We start from the raw sequence: 24,190 nt of genomic DNA, 5'->3' as shown, positions 1-24,190 counted from the left end.
CTTTTCATCTCTTATTTACCTTGTTTTAGACATAGCCCAATGAGGTTTGAGTTAGACAAAGATATTTTACCTTTAATAAGAACATTAAAAAAAAAGTTTTCCTGTAATTCTTAAATCAGAAATTACCCAGATACTTAATATCAAATAACCCCAGATCCTAAATTATGACAGATTTGTTTGTAAGCATTTATTCCATTACATTTACCTGATGAATGTATGAATGTAATAGTTTACCTAGACTATTAACAAAAACTGTGATAGCTAATAAAGTTATTTTCCTAGTAACTATTTTTATAGCTGTGAATTTCAGGTATTTACTTAAGTAATAAAACTTATGCTTAATTTTAAGGGTATTTATACCAATAACTCAGGATTTAGTTATTTTCATTAAGCCAACAATATTTCATAGGTATACACAAGCAAAGATTATTCTGTCTTGGGCTGGGTTTTATAGTTGATAATCCTCATGGCAAATTTTATAGTATTCTGCAGGGATAAACATTGCTAGTATTTTACCAATAATTTTTTTTTTTTTTTTTTTTTGAGATGGAGTTTTGTTCTTGTTGCCCAGGCTGTAGTGCAATGGCGCCATCTCAGCTCGCCGCAACCTCTGCCTCCCAGGTTCAAGTGATTCTCCTGCCTCACCCTCCCTAGTAGCTGGGATTACAGGCATGCGCCACCATGCCAGGCTAATTTTGTATTTTTAGTAGAGACGGGGTTTCTCCATGTTGGTCAGGCTGGTCTCAAACTCCCAACCTTAGGTGATCCACATGCCCCGGCCTCCCAAAGTGCTGGGATTACAGGCATGAGCCACCATGCCCAGCCTACCAATAATTTTAAAGCCACCTAATTTATTAAAGCTTTTACTTAAGTCATGGGTATCTGGGTAATTTCCAATTTAAGAATCACAGGAAAACATTTTCTTTTTAATGTTCTTATTAAAGGTGAAATATCTTTGTCTAATTCAAACCTTGTAGGGTTATGTCTAAAAGCATTTGACTAGTCTTTTAAGTATCTGGTTAAGGGCTTTTACGTATTTTTTAAGCCAATTAATTAGAGTGCTTTATGTATTTTTAGTATTGAAACATTGTTTACACAATGTATAAATACATAGAGGTATTTAGGCATGCTGATAGAAATACATTTTATAGATTCATAAAGACTTTTTCATTTTTTCTAGCTTAGATTCAAAATTCTTGATAACATGTTGCATCACTCTAGGCAGTTTTCAGCTAAATAGTCCTAAATCTGCATATTAAAGGAAACAACTCAGGTGAAGATCCGATAGCAAAATTTACATGATGAGCTATAGGGAGAAAAAGTTTGGTGTGCTAGAGGGCAATTAAAATGAATTTAGCTGCCAATTAAACATATATATTATAAAATTATATATTTATATTTAATGTGTATATCACATATAATACGCATATCATAAAATGCATGTATAATTTACAATGGCCTTTTAAATATACATAGATACATGTATACACACATATACAAACAGAGATCCTGTAGCTTTACTTTAGTGCTTTAGCCTTGAAATAAGTATAAATTCGCTGGCTTGCAAAAAACAAAACAAAACAAAACAAAACAAAAACAGTTAGATCCAAACAGTGGTTTAAAGTAACAGCAGATTTAAAGTAGGCAGAAAGGAAAATAGAAAAAGAGAATTTAGGGACTCTATAGTTTGCAGGTCGACCTTAGGGTTCCTTTTCCTTAATGTAAATGTGTACAAAGACCATATTACTTCTATTTTACATAAACTCTGGCAAGTTGAGGTGCCATAAAACCTATGGAGTACTCGAAAGGGGATCATTCTCCTTATTTTTAGAGTATTTCTTTCCCACGTGTTTTGTTTTGTTTTGTTTTTTCTTGAAAGGAGGAACTGAGTTCTGGCCTAGGGATTTGTGTGGTGGATGGATATGTGTCCTGGACGAGCCGTTTGTAAAATGAATTTGTACTGAGGATTTCCCTGCAGGGTTGCTGCACGTTGTGGGGGATCCACCCCCTAGACACTCCCACGAGGCCCCCAGTCACCCATGGGCGCCTTTTGGCTGGGAGGAGCAAATGCCCTTTCTCTTCAAAGCTGAAAAAACTGTCTCTCATTTACCTATGAAAACAACAGTTCAGTTTCTTATACAAATGCGCACAGCCAAGCCAAATTGAGATTAATTCTGAGAGAAAAAGCAATAGAGGAGACCCTTTAGAATGCACCTTTGAACTAGAATTAGGATCTTACACGATTTCCTAGGAGAAAAATCAGCTCAAGAATAAATTAAGGACCATCCACCAAAACGGGAGGTCCGGAGCTCAGGTGGACTTACCAGTTCCACCAGAGGAGAAGCTCAAACTGGGTGAGGCTTCAGTGGGCCCGGGCTGGTACCTTAGCTCTAGTTTCCGGCAATTCCTTCAGGGTCCTGAGTCTTCTCTGAGGCCCCACGTGTTTGGGCATCAAATTATTGTCAATGGAAAGAGTCAAACTGTAAAATATTTGAAGAGATTTATCCTGAGCCAAATATGAGTGACCATGGCCTGTGACACAGCCCTCAGGAGATCTTGAAAGAATGTGCCCCTGGTGGTTGGGGTACACCTTGATTTTATACATTTTAGGGAGGCATGAGCCATCCATCAATCAAATACATTTAATAAATACATTGGTTTGGTCCAGAAAGGCGGGACAACTCAAAGCAGGGGCTTCCAGGCTGTAGGTGAATTTAAACATTTTCTGGTTGACAATTGGTTGAGTTTGTCTAAAGACCGGGGATTGATAGAAAGGAAATGTTCAGGTTAAGATAAAAGATTGTGGAGACCAAGGTTCCTTTGAAGTCTTATAGTGGCTGTCCTTAGAGACAACAGATGACAAATGTTTCCTATTCCAATCTTTAAAAGGTGCTAGACTTTTAGTTAATCTCTTTAGGATTGGGAGGGCCTGGAAGAAAAAGATCTAGCTATGTTAATGGAGATTCTTTACAGATAAAAATTTTCCGCCATAAAGGACAACTTTGCAGCGCCATTTCAAGATATCAAAGAAACATATTTCAGAGTAAAATATTTTGACTTTCTTCTTTGTCACATGTTTTGCCAGAGTCAGATTGGAAAGTAAGACACGATATGTAGGGTTAAATAAAACCCATCTGATGAGAATTTATGGTTTGTAGGGCATGACTCTCCAGACCCCTTAGATAGGAATTCGGGCAAGATAAAAAAAATCAGAGCTTAGTCCTCAGTATGTATCCAAGATATACAACATGATGCTATGGAATACATGTACTCTTTAAAAGGTGACTATAGTTGAAGCAAATTAATATATTCATCATCTCACATAGTTATCCACTCTTTTGTTTTTGTGGCAAGATCAATTGAAATCTACTCAGCATGAAACCCATGTACAGTACAATTGTATTACCTGTAGTCCTCATGTTGTCTATTAGAGCTCTAGGCTTGTTCATCCTACATATCTGCTGCTTTTTATCCTTTGACCTACATCTCCCCATTTCCTCTCCCTTCTGGCCCCATCACCATAACCGCTGTTTTATTCTCTCTCTGTATATTTGACTTTTTAAAAATTTTTCTTTTTTTTCTTTCTTTTTTTTTTTTTGAGACAGAGTCTTGCTCTGTCGCCCAGGCTGGAGTGCGGTGGCGTGATCTTGGCTCACTGCAACCTCCGCCTCCTGGGTTCAAGCAATTCTCCTGTCTCAGCCTCCCAAGTAGCTGGGACTATAGGCGCCCACCACCACGCCCGGCTAATTTTTTTTTTTTTTTTGTATTTTTAGTATAGACAGGGTTTCACCATGTTGGTCATGCTTGTCTCCAACTCCTGACCTCAAGTGATCCACCCGCCTTGGCCCCCCAAAAGGCTGGGATTACAAGCATGAGCCACCACACCTGGCCTCTTTTTTTTTTTTTGAGACAGAGTTTCACTCTTGTTAGCCGGGCTGGAGTGCAATGGTGTGATCTTGGCTCACCGCAACCTCTGCCTCCTGGGTTCAAAGGATTCTCCTGCCTCAGCCTCCCTAGTAGCTGGGATTACAGGCATGTGTCACCACACCCGGCTAATTTTGTATTTTTAGTAGAGATGGAATTTCTCCATGCTGGTCAGGCTGGTCTCGAACTCCCCACTCGAACTGCCTTGATCAGCCCGCCTTGGCCTCCCAAAGTGCTGGGATTACAGGCATGAGCCACTACACCTGGCCTATATGGGGGAATAAAAACACTGGGCACACAGAACAGTAGGATGAATTGCTGAGGTTTTCACCAGGAGTGGGTGGGTAACAGCCAGCAATGAGAAGAGAAGGCTCCGTTCCCTCCATCACCCAGGCACTGGGCAACCTGGGGCAGCCCCTCCACCCGCCTAAGCCTCTCTTTTCTTATTGTCAATGTGGGCACGACACAGTTACTGGTGGGGATATTTTGGGGATTAACCCAGACACCACCAGTGACCAAAAGTGCCATACGTTCCCATACCCAGTCCTGCCTGCCTCCCACCTCTGCCACCCCCTGAGCTCTTTGCTTCAGACTTTCACTTTCTATGCTCAAGTAAATCTAGAATTACCACATATAAATACTCTAACATTCTGGGGCCTGAATTTCACAGGGAGGCCTGTGGGAGCTTCTAGACTGAGGTCACGATGGTGTCATCCACCCCACCACACACACCTTGTCGTGAATACTGTCTGGGAGATGGGGCCCAGCTTAGTAACTTAATGAATAGGGTGAAATAATGTTGGACATATTATACTCAATGTAAGAATGCATCGTTCCCAACCATTCTTATATTTATATTTTCTCTTTTCAGGGATCCACATCTTCTGGACCCAACTCTGGAATATGTGAAGGTAGGAAATCAGTATTAAACATGTAGCCGTGACCCTGGGTAGTAGATTTTCCATTTGGATCACAAAGTTGCTAAATAATGCTGCAGCCTGGTTTGTGTAAAAAGCTGGTTAGACTCGCCAAAACAACGGGAGGAAATTTGACTCCCTTAGGCCTTTGGTAAATTTTGTAGGGGTCTCATGTCATCCTATTACAGGTACCCTTATCTGGCCTTAGAGCCAGATATGTTTTAAAATTCAGAGTTTTTTTTTTCCCCAGAAAGGTAATATGGTACGTATAGTAATACCCCCAGAGAGGTTTGGGGTCAGCACTCCATAATCACACTCATTATTTTCACAGTGACATGTAAGAATATTCACACTAAGAGGGATAAATAGATGACAAATTATTTTATGTAGTTCAGGTTACATTTTGTCACCAAATGAGTTTGCTGCCAAGTGAGGTTTTTTTTGTGTTTGTGTTCAGAGTTTTTTGGATTTTGGAATGTAGATGAGGAATTGTGGACCCATATTTACCTTCAGTGGAGGACCGAAGGCTCCCTGAGATTTTGTGAGCCATCTTTTCCATTCCAAGAGCCACCCTCTTGTTCAGGGCTAATCTGGGGTCAAGTAGTAATATTAGGTACTTAGTTACTTTCCAGCAGGACTGGCAGTCGAGGCTTCTAAATATTCAACCCTTCTAAATAATGTATTTCTTCTGAGCAGGAAGAAAAGATGCTTTTCACTTCTTCCCTCTGCCTCCTCATTTTCCGGTGTTGCTGTTTGCTTTATTTTCTTTTATTTTTGAAACTGTATTCTGGCACCTCCTACAGAAGAAAGAAGTCTGATTCTCACATTTGGTTTCTTGGATTTATGACAACATAGTTATTTTTTGGGAGAAATCGTGGCAAGAATTAGAGTTTAGAATCAGGAGCCTCATTCCACCTTCACTATCCCAAGGGCAGCATCCTAGTTTCAGAGTGTGTAGGCCTATCTCTTGTGTGTGTACCCATGCCTTCCCCAGAGTCTTGCCATTTCCTCCCTCTTTAAAAGACCAGAGGATAGACGGAAGAGGAGGAAGCTCCAGTAGAACCACTTGGCCACTTGGGGCGGTGGAAGTTTGTTGGAATAGAGGTGGATATTCTTTTTTCCCATCTCTTATCCCTGAATGACAACTGAGCTGTGTTTTCATGGGAGAAAATGTGTAATCCTAAACCTGCAGGGCCACCGCACCAGAATCTGGCCAGAGCTTTATAAATAGTGTATCTGTGTCCCTCCCAGATGCATCACATGTTTTGTGCAGGTTATGCATTGCAAAGTATTAGAGGATGCTATTTGCATAGACTGTGATTTTTTTTTTTTTTTTTTTTTTTTTTTTTTTTTTTTTTTTTTTGAGACGGAGTCTCGCTCTGTCACCCAGGCTGGAGTGCAGTGGCCGGATCTCAGCTCACTGCAAGCTCCGCCTCCCGGGTTCACGCCATTCTCCTGCCTCAGCCTCCGGAGTAGCTGGGACTACAGGCGCCCGCCACCTCGCCCGGCTAGTTTTTTTGTATTTTTTAGTAGAGACGGGGTTTCACCGGGTTAGCCAGGATGGTCTCGATCTCCTGACCTCGTGATCCGCCCGTCTCGGCCTCCCAAAGTGCTGGGATTACAGGCGTGAGCCACCGCGCCCGGCAGAAAAATGCACTTTAGAATTCTGCAGTGTGTAACAACAGCCCTTTAAAAATCACTCCATGCCATGTTTCAGAAATTGGCTGTCTCCTACCATGGGCCAGTCTGGCTGTGCTCAGCAAGTATTCTGCCTTCTTCTTACTCCAATACCTCAGTCTTTTCTTTTACAAAAGTCCAAACCCCTTTTAAGATAATTTGGTGGTGCATTCTCAAGCTAAATATAGAGGATTTTGGAATGGCCTGTTTAGGTATTATCCAAGCTATTGCATCTCATTTGTGAGTATCAATCATTGTGAGTTGAGTGGTATTGACAAAGAAGAGATTTTGGAGTTGTCAGTGGCTTCTGTTTATCTGGGCTCTCTTTGCCTTCTCCTGGCAGTGACATGTGATGGAACTGCTCTTTGAGGTTCAGAGGTTCCTTTTCAAGAACATGTTGAGGTATTCCGAAGGGTACCCTCTCCTCCTAACTTGATCTGAATCTAGTCAGAGCCTTATAAATGATGTGTCTGTATCCTTCCTAAATGTATCACTTTTTTTTCTTTTTCACTTCACCTTGGCTTAGAGGGATGGTTTGGGAATGTGTTGGGCCAATGTGGGGTATTTTCATTTGCCTCTATGGACACTAAGGCTCTGAAAGCACGTCCATAGCGGTCTCTGATGTAAAGGTCCAAGAGGACCAAGGGACCCATCTTCTTGGCTTGGGTCTGATGTAGGACTTCTCACACTTAGTTGCCCTGTGGAGCCAGGCTGACTAGTGCCAGGAAGGCCTCATAAGTTGATGCCAGCTGGTGCCTCATGGCTGGAGATAAATCAAGGGAGGTGAGAGAGTTGCAGATAAACTGAGGTGCAGTTTGACCCCCTTAACTTCTTGTCTACAATCCCCTTGTGCACTTACTGCCTCTTGAGCTTAGAGAAAAATAGTTCTATGTGAATTATGTTGTCTCATAAAGACCCCTTCCAGTGGGTTCAGATTCATTGGTCAAAAAAACAAGCATCACGAAGCCAAATTGTAGGATCCATTTTGACCCCAGAATGGGGAGAGTCTTATCGTATCCTGAGTCTCATCCAGGCAGGGGAAGCACCCAGTTGTGGCCAACAGATAGCAGTCCAAATACTGGCAGGAGCTCCAGCCCCAGGTCTCCCTCCCTCCCTGTGTCTTTAAATGCTGCTCCCTTGCTGGGCCCTGTGGCTCACACCTGTAATCCCAGCACTTTGGGAGGCCAAGGCGGGCGGATCACCCGAGGTCAGGAATTCGAGACCAGCCTGGCCAATATGGTGAAACCCCGTCTCTACCAAAAAGACAAAAATTAGCCGGGTGTGGTGGCAGGCATCTGTAATCCTAGCTATGCGGGAGGCTGAGGCAGGAGAACCCAGGAGGCGGAGATTGCAGTGAGCTGAGATTGCACCATTGCATTCCAGCCTGGGCGACAAGAGTGAGACTCCATCTCAAAAAAAAGAAAAAAAAATGCTGCTCCCCTCCCCATCAGAGATTTTCCAGCCATCTTCCCTTGGTTTTTTCAGTGCCCAGATAGAAGAGAGAGGTCTGGGATAGAAGAGAGAGGTCTGGGATAGAAGAGAGAGGTCTGGGACTGCCTCCTGCCTCCTCGGGTCTGGGAGAGACAAGGTATTGAGGCTGACCCTCGTAGCTGGTGGAGCGAGGGGACTGCAGTGTCATGGCAGGAGAGAGCTGGGTAGAGAAAGAATCCAGCGTTCAGCTCTGGCAGTTTGTAGGTGTGTCCTTCTAGCACCGCGCACCGTTTGTGTTGCAGTACATTCATGCCGGGTGAAAGGGGACCAGTTTCTCGGTTGCTTAGCTACCGGTCGTTCATCCCAAGTGGAATGGAGGAAAATATGCATGGCTGGGAAGCCCCAGGGCTGTTTGGCAGCTCTTTTACCTTGTCCAGCAGGCTGGCCTCCTGCTGGGACTTCTGACAGCACCAAGACCCCAAAGGCTCAATTTGATATTTGGATGTGAGAGGAAAATAAATTGCAGATCCAAAGTAGCCCAGGGATTTGGGGATCTCATTCCTCACTGTTTCTGTCTCTTTAATTCTGGCATTTAAAGGAGAGAATTTTTCTTTTCTTTTCTTTTCTTTCCCCGTTTTTCTTAGCCTTCTCCCCTCACAATTTTTTCCCCTCATAGTAGCTCAGAACATGATCATCTTGAGAGTTTGGTTTTAACTTTTGTCTAATCATGAGGTCCTTTTCTGTGGTCAAACGTAATTGATTTCTATTTCACAAGATTGAAAGGAAAGATTTCTTCCAGATTGGAAAGCCGAACCCTCCAGAGTGGCTCCACCTTCCTCCTGCTGTTGACCACGTAGTTAGTGACTTTGGTTCCTGGCATACAGCTCTGGAATTTTCCTCTGCGTACCTAGCATATCTTACCCTAGATAAAACCAAACATTTTTTTTTTTTTAATAGGAGGAAATATCTTTTAGAGCCAATAACCCTAGGCAAAATTATGAAGTAGAAGGTTATCTCTATACTGCTGAATCTACTCACTGCCCCATTGCATTTGGCTAGATTTTTACCTCATTAAAACACAATTACACTGTGTCCAGTTTCTTAGATCACTATCAAGTAGCTGCTTAGAAAATTTGATAAAATAGTAGTGCTAAAATGTTAATAAATGATAACAGCTCCATGCGATCCCCTTCCCAGGTAGTTTTCCAACAGAGACTCACATCCCCTGAGACCCCCCACCCCAGCAAGGGAGCTGGGTCCACACTCTGGTTCTTTTTGTTTTGTTTTGTTTTGTTTTGAGACGGAGTCTTGCTTTGTCGCCCAGACTGGAGTATAGTGGCACAATCTTGGGTCACTGCAACCTCCGCCTCTCTGGTTCAAGCGCTTCTCCTGCCTCAGCCTCCCAAATAGCTGGGACTACAGGCGCCCACCACCACACCTGGCTAATTTTTTGTATTTTTAGTAGAGATGGGGTTTCACGGTGTTAACCAGGATGGTCTCGATCTCCTGACCTTGTGATCCACACCCCCCTCAGCTTCCCAAAATACTAGGATTACAGGCGTGAGCCACCACACCCAGCCCACACTCTTGTTCTAATTAGTAATGTGACCCTGGATTTGCCACCTGCTCTCTGTGGGTTCCATTGTCCCCACAATAGAAACCTTGGGGTGGGCTAATGTTCCTTCTAGCTTAAGTTTTTAGGATTCTCCATGCCTAGAATAGGCTGTAGAGGAAAATCTTGTAGCCAGTGGTAAGGAGTTCTTAATTGTGCGATATCCCTGTTGATCCTAAGATTGCCATATTGGTTGGAACAGGATACCATTTCATGTTGTATCTTGGATATGAAGACCAAGGCCATGACAGATCATAACTGCCACCATGGTGTTCCCAGAAGAGTGGAAGTTACCCCAGCACTGCTGCATTGCTCTGTGATCCATTATGTTTCACTTCTGTAACCCTCTTTGAACCTATGAAGCCTAGGCTCACTTCCACTCTTTATCATTCTCTTCCTTTTATTTTCCCCTGGAACTGCATCTTTAAGCTTCAGAAGTTGCCCCCACAACCTGCACTAAATATAAATGTATATTATCTCCTCTGAGTGTGGTGGCTCACGCCTGTAATCCCAGCACTTTGGGAAGCCGAGGTGGGTGGAAAACCTGAGGTCAGGAGTTCGAGACCAGCCTGACCAGCATGGTGAAACCCCAACTCTGCTAAAAATACAAAAATTAGCTGGGCGTGATGGCAGGTGCCTGTAATCCCAGCTACTCAGGAGGCTGAGGCAGGAGAATTGCTTGAACCTGGGAGGTGGAGGTTGTAGTGAGCCAAGATTGGGCCATTGCACTCCAGCCTGGGCAACAGAGCAAGACTCCATCTCAAAAAAAAAAAAAAAAAAAATTTACGTTTTCTCCTTCCTCTTTGTACCTATATTCCTTTTAGGCTCAAGACTAGTGCTGTTTTGTTTATTTTGTTTTTTGAGACGGGGCTTACTCTGTTCCAGGCTGGAGTGCAGTGGCTTGATCATAGCTCACCAAAGCCTTGAACTACTCGGCTCAAGCAATCCTCCCACCTCAGCCCCCTCAAGTAACTGGGACCACAGATGACCACCGCCATGCCTGACTATTTTTTTCTTATTTTTTATAGAAACAAGGTCTCACTATGTTGCCCTGGCTTGTCTGGAACTGTTGGCCTCAAGTGATACTCCTATCTCAGCCTCCCAAAGTGCTGGGATTACAGATACAAGCCACCATGCTGGGCCAAGACTAATTCTTTTTGGCCTCTTCACACACCAGCCCTACAGTTATTTTAGTAAAGAGTTCTTTTTCTGGGGGTGATTTAAGCTGTAGTTTTTTAAGGGAGGAAGTGATTGGCTAGGGCAGGGCTGGGTGATTTTTCTTTTAGAAGAAGTGTTTATTATACATTTTCCATTTTTAAATAAATTGTCGTCAAAAAAGATACATTAGAAAATATGGTGAAGTGGAAAAAAATATTGGAATGCCTGTTTTTTTCAAATTAGCCGTGAGTAGGCAAGTGGTTTTTTGTAGCCAGGCTGTAAACAGCACGCTTGCCCGGCTGTGGACAAAGGCCTGCTCTCCAGGCGACTGCAGTGAGGAAGTGTCAGGACGGAATGCAGCCTTTTGTTCCTGGCTAGATTCCTAGTGAAGGCATGTCCTCTTTCTTTTGTAGTCAGCCTTGGTGGGTTCTTGTTAGACCCACTGTGAGCTGTAATAGAATGACCGACAGTCTCTGAGCTTGTTGCGCAGGCTAGGAGGAGAAAGGACAAGGCTGCAGCTGTTATCCTCAGTGGGGACAGCGCCCTGCAGCTTCTCCCTTCACAGTACAGATGACCCCAGAGAAACTCAGGAAGCTGTCCTTTGTGGGGTGAATGCTCTGAAAATTCTCCTTCCCAAAGGGTCTTCTAGGTCTATAGATGTTACAGGCCATCCAAGGCTTAGATCTCAGCAAGGCCGTTTCCTGCAGCCAGCTGGGGATACATTAGGTCACCCAGCATATTTAAAAAGGAGTAATTATGCAAATTCCAGCGCCAAGAATAAGTGCCCTGGCTGCCGGAGACCTCAGTGGAGAAGGGGTGACGTGACTTCAGCTCCCTTTTTGTGCTCAAGATGGCTGCAGCCGTGGTCACAGTTAAATAGCTGTCTTTGAGGGAAGCCTTTTCTTCCAGCAGGAAAGCAGGCCAGTCTGCTCTGAATTAGCCAGCTCGCAAAGTATGAAAGGGACTTACAAAAACAATGGCACGCTGTACATTCCGTGAGATTTTAACAAGTTATATGAACCAAATAATGGACCGATTGGCTGGCTCTGCAGGTTTTTGCCTGAGTGTGCACATTGGCAGAGCCAGCGCTGGCACCTGTGGGACCAGAGATCAAACGCCGCCAGCAGTGAATGTAAAACAGCCCTGGCCTGCTCTAGGGCCCACATGCAGAGGGACGAAAGGGAGCTCCCATCCAACTTCTTCCACTCCACCCCAAAAACATTCTCTGCAAATATTCTTGGGAGGTTTGGTGTTACTACAGTTACGAAAAATGCTGAGGTAGGATGTTCCCACATCCTAGGTATGGACGACAGTCTCTCTCATTCAGTGGAATCTTATCCTTCAGGTCTGTGAAAATGTGGCCATTTATAAAAAGTAAAACCTTATGAAAACACATGTCCGTATAAAAGTCTATATCCATGTTTATAGTGACATTATTCATAATTGACAAAAACAACTGGAGACAACCCCAAAGTCCTTCAACAGGAAAAAAGTAGTACACCCATACAATGGCGTATTATTTAACCATAAAGAGGAATGGACTTTTATTTACTTATTTTTTTTTAAGAAACAGGGTCTCACTCTTGCCCAGGCTGGATTTCAGTGGTGCAATCATAGCTCACTGTAGCCTCAAACTCCTGGTCTTGAGTGATCCTCCCACCTCAGCCTCCTGAGTAGCTAGGACTCCAGGCACTCGCTACCACACCTAGCTAACTTGTTTATTTTTTGTAGAGATGGGGTCTCCTTGTGTGCCTGGGCTGATCTTGAACTCTGGCCTTCCTCTTGCCTTGGCCTCCCAAAGTGCTGGGATTACATGTGTGAGCCACTGTGTCCAGCCTAGGAATGGGCTATTGATATACACAGAAACACTGTGTTAGTCTCTTTTCACGCTGCTGATAACAACATACCCAGACTGGGCAATTTACAAAAGAAAGAGGTTTATTTAACTTACAGTTCTGTATGGCTGAGGAGGCCTCACAATCATGGTGGAAGGTGAAAGGCATGTCTCACATGGCAGCAGACAAGAGAAAAGAGCTTGTGCAGGGAAACTCCTTTTTTTTTTTTTTTTTTGAGACAGAGCCTCACTATGTTGCCCTGGCTGCAGTGCAGTGGCATGATCTTGGCTCATTGCAACCTCCACTTCCTGGGTTCAAGCAATTTTCCTCCCTCGGCTTCCCAAGTAGCTGGGATTACAGGCATGGGCCACCGTGCCCAGCTAATTTTTTTGTGTTTTTAGTGGAGGTGGGGTTTTGCCATATTGGCCAGCCTGGTCTCGCACTCCTGACCTCAAATGATCCGCCCACCTCGACATCCCAAAGTGCTAGGATTATAGGCATGAGCCATCGTGCCCAGCCGAAACTCCCCATTTTAAACATCAGATCTCATGAGACTTATTTACTATCATGAGAACAGCATGGGAAAGACGTGCCCCCGTGATTCAATTACCTCCCACCGGGTCCCTCCCACAACACATGGGAATTTGAGATGAGATTTGGGTGGGGACACAGCCAAACCGTATCATGCATGAATCCTGAATACATTACATTGAGTGAAAGTAGACAGTCTCAAAGGCTACATACTCTATAGTTACATTTGTATGATATTCTGGAAAAGGCAAAACTTATAGTGACAGAAAACAAATAAATGGTTGAAAAGAGGTTGGGGAAGAGATGAAGTGCACCAGGGAGCTTTTGGGGGCGATAGAAATAGAAATATAGTGATTGTAGTGATAGTTACCCAACTGGGTTGTTTGTCAGTGCTCATGGAATTGCACTAAAAAGGGTGACTTTTGCTGAATGCAAATTATACCTAATAAGCCTGAGCTTAAAAAGCAAGCTAGGCCGGGTGTGGTGGCTCATGCCTGTAATCCCAGCACTTTGGGAGGCTGAGGCAGGTGGATCACAAGGTTAGAAGTTTGAGACCAGCTTGGCCAACATGGTGAAGCCCCTGACTACTAAAAAAATACAAAAATTAGCCGGGCATGGTGGCATGTGCCTGTAATCCCAGCTACTCAGGAGACTGAGGCAGGAGAATTGCTTGAACCTGAGAGGTAGAGGTTGCAGTGAGCAAAGATTGCACCACTGCACTCCTGCCTGGGCGACAGAGCAAGACTCTGTATCAAAACAAACAAAAAAAAGGCAAGTTAAAGCCTTATATTTCAGTCCTTAAGTGCTGCCACCTCAGCAGGAGAAATTTTCCATTTTGAGATGGGCCACACCAGGGAGGCCCGACCCTTGATGAAATGGAGAAAGTGCCAAGCTTGAAGATTTTTGACTGCAGTGGCTCTTTCAACAGATATTTTTTTAGTATATACCATGTGTTTGTAATTGTTCAGTCAGGTCAGACCAGGTGGCAGGAAAATGTTACCAGGAGTCTAACCTGAGATAGTCACAGTGGGAATGGAAAGTTAGGTCACATGCTGAAGGCCTTTAGAGATAGAATTAAGACCCAGTTATTAGGGAAGCTGAGAGATTCTAACAGGATGTAAATGGTGCAGGTGAGAGAGAAGCTAGGGGCAGTTCCCGGACCACACCAGTACCTAGCATTGTGCCAGAAGCCAGTAAATAGGGAGGAAAGGGGATGTCCATTTGGAAACCTTGTTACCACAGTGTTGTTAATCTTTGAGCATTTGTGGATATCTTTAGACCAAGGAGTCAGCAAACTATAGCCTAAGACCAAATCTAGCCCACCACCTATTTTGGTATGACCACTAAGCTAAAAGTGGATTTTATATTTTAATATGGCTTTTTTTTTTTTTTTTTTGAGTTGGAGTTTCGCTCTTATTGCCCAGGCTGGAGTGCAACCGTGCAATCTCGGCTCACTGCAACCTCTGCCTCCTGGGTTCAAGCAATTCTCCTGCCTCAGCCTCCCAAGTAGCTGGGATTACAGGCACCCACCACCATGCCTAGCTAATTTTTTATATTTTTATTAGAGACAGGATTTCATCATGTTGGTCAGGCTGGTCTTGAACTCCTGACCTCAGGTGATCCATCACCTCGGCCTCCCGAAGTGCTAAAATGGCTTTTTAAAAATCAAAAGAAGAGTAGCAAAATTGTATAAAGTTCCAGTTTTGATGTGCATCAATAGTTTTATTGGAACACAGCAATGCCCATTCATTTATGTATTGTCTGTGGCTACTTTTCCTATAATGGTGGGATTGAGTACAGATTCTCCTCCACTTACGATGGGGCTACATTGCAATAAACCCATCATCAATTGAAAATATCCTAAGTTGAAAATGCATTTAATACACCTAATCTAACGAATATTATAGCTTAGCCCACTGAATATTATAGTTTACCCCAGCATCACCCAAGAGTATCATGGTACATGTTGCTAGCCTGGAAAAGATCACATTTCAAAATTTGAAGCACACTGAATACGTATCACTTTTACACTATCGTAAAGTTGAAAATCAGTGGAAGCATTGTTAAGTCAGGGCCTCTGTAGTTGTGACACTACGGCCCCAAAAGCCTAACAGAACCTTTTACAGAAAGTTTTCTGACCCTTGCTATAGAGTCTTTGCACCTTTACTGTTTCTGTTTTGCCTTCCCAATAATGCCTAACAGGCTTTCAACAAAAGTGAGTCCTTGGGCAAGTTTTGTGATCTTGCACAATCACAAGGATAGTGCTTTTGTCACACTGTGCAGGATTTGGACCCCTCTCTGCATCTTGTGAGGTGTACCTGTCAGCTCTGAGCAGCATCTCTCTGCTGCCCTGGTCAGTTCTGGCATCTTTAGCCCAGATGGATGAACAGGTGTGTGGGGCAGCATTGGTACTTGAACCCTGACTGCTCCTGCCTGAGGGTTGCCTGGATAACTCCTCAGCCCAGACACTGCTTTGTCCATGCAGCCTGAGATGAATTTTCTTGTGCCCCAAGTCAGAGAGAAGTGACTTCTCACTGGGCCTCCTGAACTTGATGGTTTGAGATAAGGTCAAACCCTGGAGCTGCCCTCTGGAGGTGCTAAAAGGAACATGGTCTGGCCAGTGAGAGGAATAAGACCAGATTTACATTCTGTGTGGATTTGTATTCTGTGCTGCAGGCGTCAGCCTTGTAGCTGAGGCACCATCCTCCTTAGTTCAAGGAAGGATTCTTCTGAGATCCCAAACTGTAGGGATGGCTGAGAGACTCAAAAACTAACAGGCAGGCAAGAATTGAAACTGTGGCTTCTGATGGGACTCAGCTCCATATTGGACTTAGAATCTGGTGTGGCCTGCCGACCTCTAACCTCATCTCCTGCCACCCCAATAGTCACTGTCCTCTGCCACCCTGGCTTTCCCTAGTGTCCCTGGGGCTTTGCCTTCCCATTGGCCTGGAAGGTTCTGAGGCAGAATAGCTGAGTGGTTTGGAATGAGTGCTAGGACAAGGACACTGCTGTGGGTTGAATTATGTCCCCCAAAAGCGGTATGTTGAAGTCCTAACCCCCAGTACCTGTGAATGGTGACCTTATTGGGAAATAGGGTCATTGCAGATATAATCAAATTAAGATGAGGTCATATTGGACAAGGATAGGCTCTAATCCAGTGACTGGTATCCTTGTAAGAAGAAGGAGATTTGGACCAGACACAGGCGTAGAGGGAGAAGGCCATGTGAGGACAGAGACTGGGGGATGAGTCTGCAAGCCCAGGAGTGTCGGCAACCACCAGAGGTGAGGGAGAGGCAAGGCAGGCTCCTCCCTGCAGCCTTCAGAGCCATCGTGGACCTCCGGATACTTTATATAGGATTTCTAGCCTCCAGAGCTGCGAGACAATAAAAACATTTCTATTTTAAAGTTGCCAAGTTTGTGGTAATTGGTCATGGCAGTCCTGGGAAACGAATACAAATCCAGAGCCCTGTTTTAGCCATTTCTTGGTTGTATGACCTTGGGCAAGTTACTGAAGTTCTCTGGAGCTCAGTTTCCTTAGCAGTAAATGGGAATTTCGGGGGATTAAACAGTGAATACATGTGAAGTTCTTAGTTCTTAGCACAGTGCCCCACATGTAGTTAGCACTCAGCAAATACCAGCTTAGTGACTGTGGCTCCACTCCCTATGTGGCTGGTTCATTTGACTCACATTTCACTGCCTCAGAACAGCCTTCCCTGACATCCCTACTAAAAACAGCCCCCAAGTCACTATCTCATTACTCTGTATATTATCCTCGTTTGTCCCAAATTTTATTTATTTATTTGAAACAAGGTCTGGCTTGGTCACCTAGGCTGGAGTGCAGTGGCACAATCTCAGCTCACTATGTAATCTCTGCCTCCCAGGCTCAAACCATCCTCCCACTTCAGCCTCATGAGTAGGTGGGCCTACAGGCATGCACCACCACACCCAGCTGATTTTTTTTTCTTTTTTAGAGACCTGGTTTCACGTTGGCCAGGCTGGTCTCAAACTTGTGAGCTCAAGTGATTCGCCTGCCTTGGCCTCCCAAAGTGCTGAGCTTACAGGTTTGAGCCACTGTGCCCGGCCTTATTTGTTTACCTTTAAAAATAAGACTTCTCACTAGCATGTGAGTCCTGAGGACCAAGACCCTTCTTTTGTTTAGTGACTGAGCACACACACCAGATGCACAAGGGCATTTATTTTAATTTTTAATTTTTGTGAGTACAGAGTAGGTGTATATGAGATATTTTGATACAGGCATACAATGTGTAATAATCACATCAGGGTAAATGGGGCATCCATCACCGTTTACTGAGTTACAGACAATCCACTTATACTCTTCAGTTATTTTAAAATGTACACACACTGGACACTTAAATTTAGGGAAGGGGGAATGAGGTTGTTCTAAAAACTTTTATGTTTCCCAAAGCAGATAATGCTGATGTCTCTAAAATTTTTCCAGAAATCCTTAGTGTTTTTATTTCAGAACAGCAAGGAGGGTCCCACACCTAACCTCAGTCTACCTTCTCTTGCCCACCTGGTACACGATCAAAACTGTGGGGTTGCTGTTGTCACCTTAAAAACTCACGTATTTGGGAAGAGATATACACTGTTTTTAAAAGTGTAGTTCTGGCAACTTCTATGGCCTAGACCGGTCTACTCTTTGGGAGATCTTGTTAACTATAGGCAATCTAACTTCAACACCAAAATGAGAGGCCTAGCTTTAGAATCATTTGCTGTTAAGCTCTGCCCTCTAGTGGTCACCAGTGTCACAACAGTTCAACATTTGGCTACAATTCGGTTTCTAAATATCCTGAGAGCTTTTAATATTAAATGTAATAGCGTGTCAGGACATTGTATTCAACTTCAGAAAGAAGAGCTGTGTTTACAATATATGAAAAAGCAGATTTAAATTGTCAAGGAATTTTATTATTAGAATTGTCAGTGTTCTTGAACGAAGAGCTGTAAAATGCTATGATACTGTATGTAGATTTTGAGATAGGAGGTTTGCATTTGGCCTGAAGTTCCCTCTGGTAACCAAGAAGTTTCCTGGGAACAACTGGTATTTAAATCGTGATCTGATATCTGAAAAAATGTCTAGGCTTGGCAGGAAGGGTGCTGGTATTGGGTAAGGCAGAAGACCGCATGCCTGGGAGACAGCATGTGCTCAGGCTGACTGCAGCAGGAGAGAACAGTGGGAGGAGCCTTGGGAGAAGCAGTAGGTGCTCCATGTTTCTTGAATCAGAAAAGAGATTCTGAGAAGATCACGTTGTTCAGAGAACAATGAGTTTGGGAGGAGTTGTATTTATTTATTGCCAATGTATCTAACTACATATAACTTTGCAAGTTGCTTTTTTCGTTGGACATCATTCCATATTAAACGTATGGGCCTCCCTCCTTTCAAGTGGGTACCCAGTATTCCATTGTATGAAATACAGTTATAGTTCACTAGTTCCCTACTGACATTTGGGTTTTGCTAATATTCTGTTAGAAACAGTTTTGTGGTTAGTACATAGTCATTTGGTAAATATTTGTTGAGTCTCTTGCCTGTGCTGGTCACTGTTCCAGGGGCTGAGGATACAGCAGTGAACAAAACAATATCCCTGCCCCCATGGAGCTTTTACTCTGGGGGTGGAGGACTGGGAAGACAATAAGAAAGACAATCAAGTCAATCCTGTTAGCTGACGATGAGTGCTTAGCAGAAAAGATGCATCAGGGAAAGGAGCTATGAAAGTTGGGGTTAAGGGGACATTAAATTTTAGATAGGGTGACCAGGGAAGGCCTCACCAAGAAGGTGACTTTTGAGTGGAAATACAAGTCAACTGTGATGTCTAAGGGGAAGAAGAAGGGCAAGGCTTTGAAGCCAGGGCCCGCCTCTTCCATGGAGGAACCAGGAGGCCAGAGGCTCGAGCTGGTGAAAGCAGCTGGTGTTAGAGCGGCAGAAGGTGATGTGCGAGGGATTGTGGGTCAGAGTAAGGACTTTAATTTTTTCTGGAATGAGATGGGAGGCATCTCAGGTTCACTTTGGCTTCTGTGTTGCTGCTAGACTGCAGGGGACAGGGGCTGAAGCAGGGAGACCAGTGGGGAGGCCACTGTGATTGTCCAGATGAGAGATGATGGTAGTTTGGACCTGCGAGAGCAGGGGAGGTGGTAAAGAAGGGGGCTCTAGGAGCCATCAGCCCTTCCTGATGGATTGGACGTGAGGTGGGGGAAGAGAGGAGCCACACCTGATACTGGTAGGATGGTGCTGTTGTCAGTGGAGGTGGCTTGGCGTGTGTTTGTGCAAGAATTTTCAGAAGATAAAAATCTAGGAGTAGAATGATTCAGTGTCACATAATGGGTCAAAATAAAGCTTCTTGGCAACTGAAAGATTCTTTTTTATTTGTTGTTTCTTACCTTTTTCTCAGTTTCTAATTTTTTTCTAATAGTGTTTTTATGATAGTTACTTATAAAAATAAAAACACCCCTCTAATTGTATACCTTAGTCTACTCCATAGATAAGACACTGAAAACTTGTGGCTCAATCAAAATTATGTAAAGCAAGTAAATATTAGAGCAGAAGTTCTTGAAGTCTTTTGTCTCAAGACCTCTTAAAAATTATTGAGGACCCTAAAAAGTTTTTGTTGTGTGACTTCTAGCTATTGATACTCATCATGTTTGAAATTAAAATGGAATATTTTTAAATGTTTATTTATTTTTACTTAATGAGCATTTCATGTAATGTTTATTCATTTAAAAATAAGAGTAAACCCATTATATACCAGTGAATGTACATTTGTGGTAAGAATGACATTGTTTTACATATTTGCAGATCTCTTTAGTGTCTGATAGAACACTTGATTCTTATATTTGCTTCATTGTTCACTCTGTTGTTTTATGTTATTTTGGTTGAAGTCTCAAATAATGTGGCCCTGCACAGGTATGCAGTTCAGAAAGGGAGGAGTATTTTAATAGCCTCTTCAAATCATTACAGATGTTGGTCTTTGATACTAGAGTAGAACTCAACAAGTTGTAATTCCTTAGAGGTTAACTGCAGTGTGGACTCTGAAATCCTGTCGATGAACTTGTTTTATTTCCTTAAAATTCAATTTGAATGGATCTCTCTTGCAATTTGAATGGATCTTTTACCCATGCATAAGTTTATATCATCATGCATTGGCCATTTGAAAAATATTGGTTTATAAGTTATGCAGATCTGATAAATGTTACATATTTCACTATGTAATATCAAAACTCACATTCATTAATATGACCACCGATCTCATCAGAAAAATCATTAAAGTATTGGAAAGCTGTCAAACTCATGTGGTGAATACAAGTTTTCCAAAATTCTAGTTTTCACTTGAAACCTGGAATTTTATCATTGGCAACAAACACTGTCTGTTGTTTTCCTTGAAGTAACAGGCTCACTTTGTTCGTTTTTCAGAAAATGGCTGCCAAATAAATACCCGAGTCTGAATAACCAAGTTTGTCAGACATTCTTTGAAGTAAAAACTGTGTTCCACGAAAAAGCAGCTAGTTGAGCCCACGATTCAGTTGCACAGTTGCTTTTCCTTCAGACAAACTCTGTGCTTGGAAACGCGGCAGAATTGTTTTCTGTGCATGTCCTGTTCCATTGTACAGAATACTAAACAGACATGTACTCGAGGGCCCAGATTTAATAAAGTGAGTAATTCTCACTGCTTCATCAAAGACTTCTAGGTGGAACTGGCTCTTTTTCTTCAATTCTTTGAGCCAGTGGGAGTCAAGAGTGCAATGGCCTCTGGTAGAGTTTGGTGCCTCTGCCTTGCTTTGTGCTGAGGCACCAGGAATTCACCCGTCACAGCTTCTGCACCACCAGCAGTGAAACAGGCAAAAAATGTCTCTGTATCATGATGAAAGTAAGTTTTGACCTCTCAGACCTCCAGAAACCTCCCCCCAGCCTGCAGACCAGCCTGTAGACCACACTTTGAGCACCACTGTACCAGAGGGTCTTTTGCTACTTAAGAGACTAAAAGCTGCAAAAACACTTAAAGCACAAATAATCCCCTCTTGTTTATCTAAATCCATATTTATTTCTCTAGCAAAGTTTACTTTTAAGCTCAGCTTGCCCAACAGTTGCATTTACATTTAAAGAGACTGGTTATTAATATAAAAAAGACATTAAATTTTCATTTAAAAATAAGGAAAAAATTGAGAGTCAATCCTCGAAGTAAGGGTTCTCAATTGTGGGCCTGTTCCTTGCAGTGGAGTGGATTATGATGCCTCTAGAAATGCTAACTCTATGTAACATAACCAAGTCATGATATAATGTAAAGATCTGGTTGCTTATCATATACTGTAAAGTGCTAGGCCAGAAGCAATTGTAACTCTCCTCTCATTGCTTTACACTAAAACTCTGAAAACCCCAAGCTTGGTGGGGCCAAGGCTGGGGTTATGGCAAGGTGCTCTGCTTGAATGTGCAAGTGCAGTCGAGGGAGAAATTTATTGGAGGGATCCATTTACTTGCAGCAGGCTGGAAGTGCGCATTCTCCTGATCCTTAAGCTTTTATTAATTGCTGCAGCCTTGGCTCCTTCTATGCTCCCAGTGTGGATTTGCTGGCTGAGCTCCATCCGTCCTTTATGTGAATGAAGATAAGGATGTGTCAGACTCTGGGAATGAGAGCATGCTGTTTGGCCCTTCAAGGCAATTTCCTTTCGAGTCCCAGCCCTCTCCAGATGGCATCTAATTGTTTCTTGAATGACCTCAGTGTCCAGGCTGCAGGAACCTGGTCTGAGAAGCCATTTCACATATTTATTAGCCTGTGGATGAGAACTTACTATATAAAGCCCCCATTCACACTCTCAAAAGAGCTTTTTGTACAGAAGAAATAAGGAAGCTGATGGACTGTTTCCTGTGACCACCAGTCTCCAGCTGGATTCTTATTTTTACCAGGCCCAGGTGGGTGTATTTTGAAGGGGTCTGTGTGGTTCAGTTGAGTCCATCCCGATTCAGTCACCTCCACTCTGTCTCCTCGTGGTCGCTACACGAAGCCTTGACAGAACGGAGTCAAGTCCCCTTACCTCATGGTTTCAGGATTACTTGAACAGAGTACAGGTGGTATGAGTTGGGGATTACTGCATTCTGGAAGCCTCTCCCAGTTTGGGAGCTAGTTCAGAGTTTGAGAGAGTAAAATGACTCTTAGGGCCAAAGTGGGAAGCAGCCCTAATTCAGCCAGAAGCTGGCAAGGCTGGCTCACCCAGTGAGGAGCATAACTCCTCTGTGGCCTGTCTGTCGTCCCTCACACCTCTGCAGTTCTGAACTATTTTTGGGGAGAGAGGGAAGGGCCCCTACCTTTTTGCAAATATCATGAATAAGAGCCATGTCTCCAGAAGTATGCATGCACACTTATTGCACATCTTAGTTCCAGGTGTTTGTGGACCCTAGGTTGAGAATCCCTGAGCTATCTCCAGATGTTCAGTGGGCCCCTATCATGTTCAGGCTTTCTAATGATGACAATAAGACATGGGTCGTGAGGCCAACAGACAAGGGCACCAGTCATTTTAATGAGTGCTTCAGTAGCTGAACCCTGGAGGACAGGGTTGGAACTAGGGCTTCTTACTGGGACAAGTAGAAGAATAGCAAGGGGAGAAGGAAACCCCAATGGGCCCACACAGACTAAGAGCAGGGGCTCCCAAACTTCCAGGCCATGTCCACCTAAGGACTGTCTAAGGAGTACATTTGGGAAGATTCTAATGTGATTTGGAGATGATATAAACATCCTGTCCTTTGACCTGGAAAGAAGTCATGAAGGTTGCCCTCCCAGGTGACTGTACCAGGTAAAGCTCACCTGGCGTCAGAAAGGGGGTGTCTCAGCCAGTACCTCTGAATTGGGTCTGTGGCCTTCCACATAGCAGAATAGCCTTTTGGAAACATTCTCCAGGAGCTGATGGTGCTGATGCCACATAAGCAGGGCTGAGAGTGCAGTTGGTTCATGCTTTCCCCTGGCTGGGAGGTGCTGGGTGTGGGAGCAGAACTCACCCCTACACCAGTGGCATAGGACATTCCAACAGTAGGAATCCCTCTCCCTCTTCCTAGAGGCAAATTCATGTCATCGTTATCCTTAAAAACTCAAGACAACTCAGTTATTTCCATGGAAGTCCCTGGAATAGACTGCAAAACACCATTAATTTCCATTCATTGCTGACACATGAGTGCACAACCCTATTATTAATGGGTGTATAATATGCATGTTTTCATGTAACATCAGTTCATGTTGGCTCCTTGTAGCGTTTCTCAGATACAGAGATCACATTTTATACACATAATCTCCAGCATAGCCCGACACAGTATGTTACATCTTCATCTCAAGTTTTAATCTTACACTGATAAGGTGAGCCTGTAAGCGCACATTGATGGTGTGAGCTAGGAAATTTACCTCTGGGAAGGGCATGGGTGGAGTGGCCTGGGTTGATGACTACTTCTGGGAAGGAAAACATTTTTAGGACCTTAGTCTCTTGCATCTGCTTCTCTCAGCACTTTGGCCACATTCTCTTCCATCAGCTTCTTTATGCAGTGGGGCCTGACTGTGGGCTGCTCTAGGCTTATATTCTTAAAACTTGTGGTCCAAGGGGAAAAGGGGGTGTCTTCCTTAGCCCTTGTTCGAAAAGTCTCAGGGAAGGACTCTGTTTGGTCTCATGTCATTCACCTGCTCACTCTTGGACCGTTCAGTGTTCAGTATTCTGATTGGCTCACACATCCATTTAAAGAATGAATACACATTCTACTCAGTAAAGCTTTTAAATATAATAGCCACCACCTGCTGTCTATACCATTTACCCCCCTACATTTTTAGGATCAGAAGTATATTCTGCTATATTTCCGTTATCTCTATTCAGGATACATATATAAAATGTTGACACATGAATGCTAAATTTTGCAAAAAAAAAAATCTTTCCAAGTCCTATTCCCATCTTTCCCCAGTTTATCTCCCTCCTCGTTTATGTACTGGATACCTATTGCCTCCAAGTTTGCCAGATTCACTGCTGTTACAGATAAGTTATGGGCAGGGGGTGGGGGTGTCCGGAGGGGATGTGGATCCCCAGCGATCTATAGCTTGTCCTTGGACAGATTCCCACCTCTTATCACA

General features: G+C 43.5%; 1 protein-coding gene across 1 annotated transcript in view; it reads left to right on the top strand.

Annotated features, from left to right (window-relative positions):
• BCAR3 (BCAR3 adaptor protein, NSP family member) overlaps positions 1 to 24,190 on the top strand; it is a 121,331-nt gene that overhangs the window by 35,326 nt on the left and 61,815 nt on the right. The window contains exon 3 of the mRNA XM_050807188.1: positions 4,796 to 4,835. Within this exon, the coding sequence (XP_050663145.1) occupies positions 4,796 to 4,835 (40 nt within the window). The remainder of the gene's footprint in view (positions 1 to 4,795; positions 4,836 to 24,190) is intronic.

Source organism: Macaca thibetana, chromosome 1 (assembly GCF_024542745.1).
Source record: "Macaca thibetana thibetana isolate TM-01 chromosome 1, ASM2454274v1, whole genome shotgun sequence".
Taxonomy (NCBI): Eukaryota; Metazoa; Chordata; class Mammalia; order Primates; family Cercopithecidae; genus Macaca; species Macaca thibetana.
This window is presented reverse-complemented; position numbering and strand designations above follow the sequence as displayed.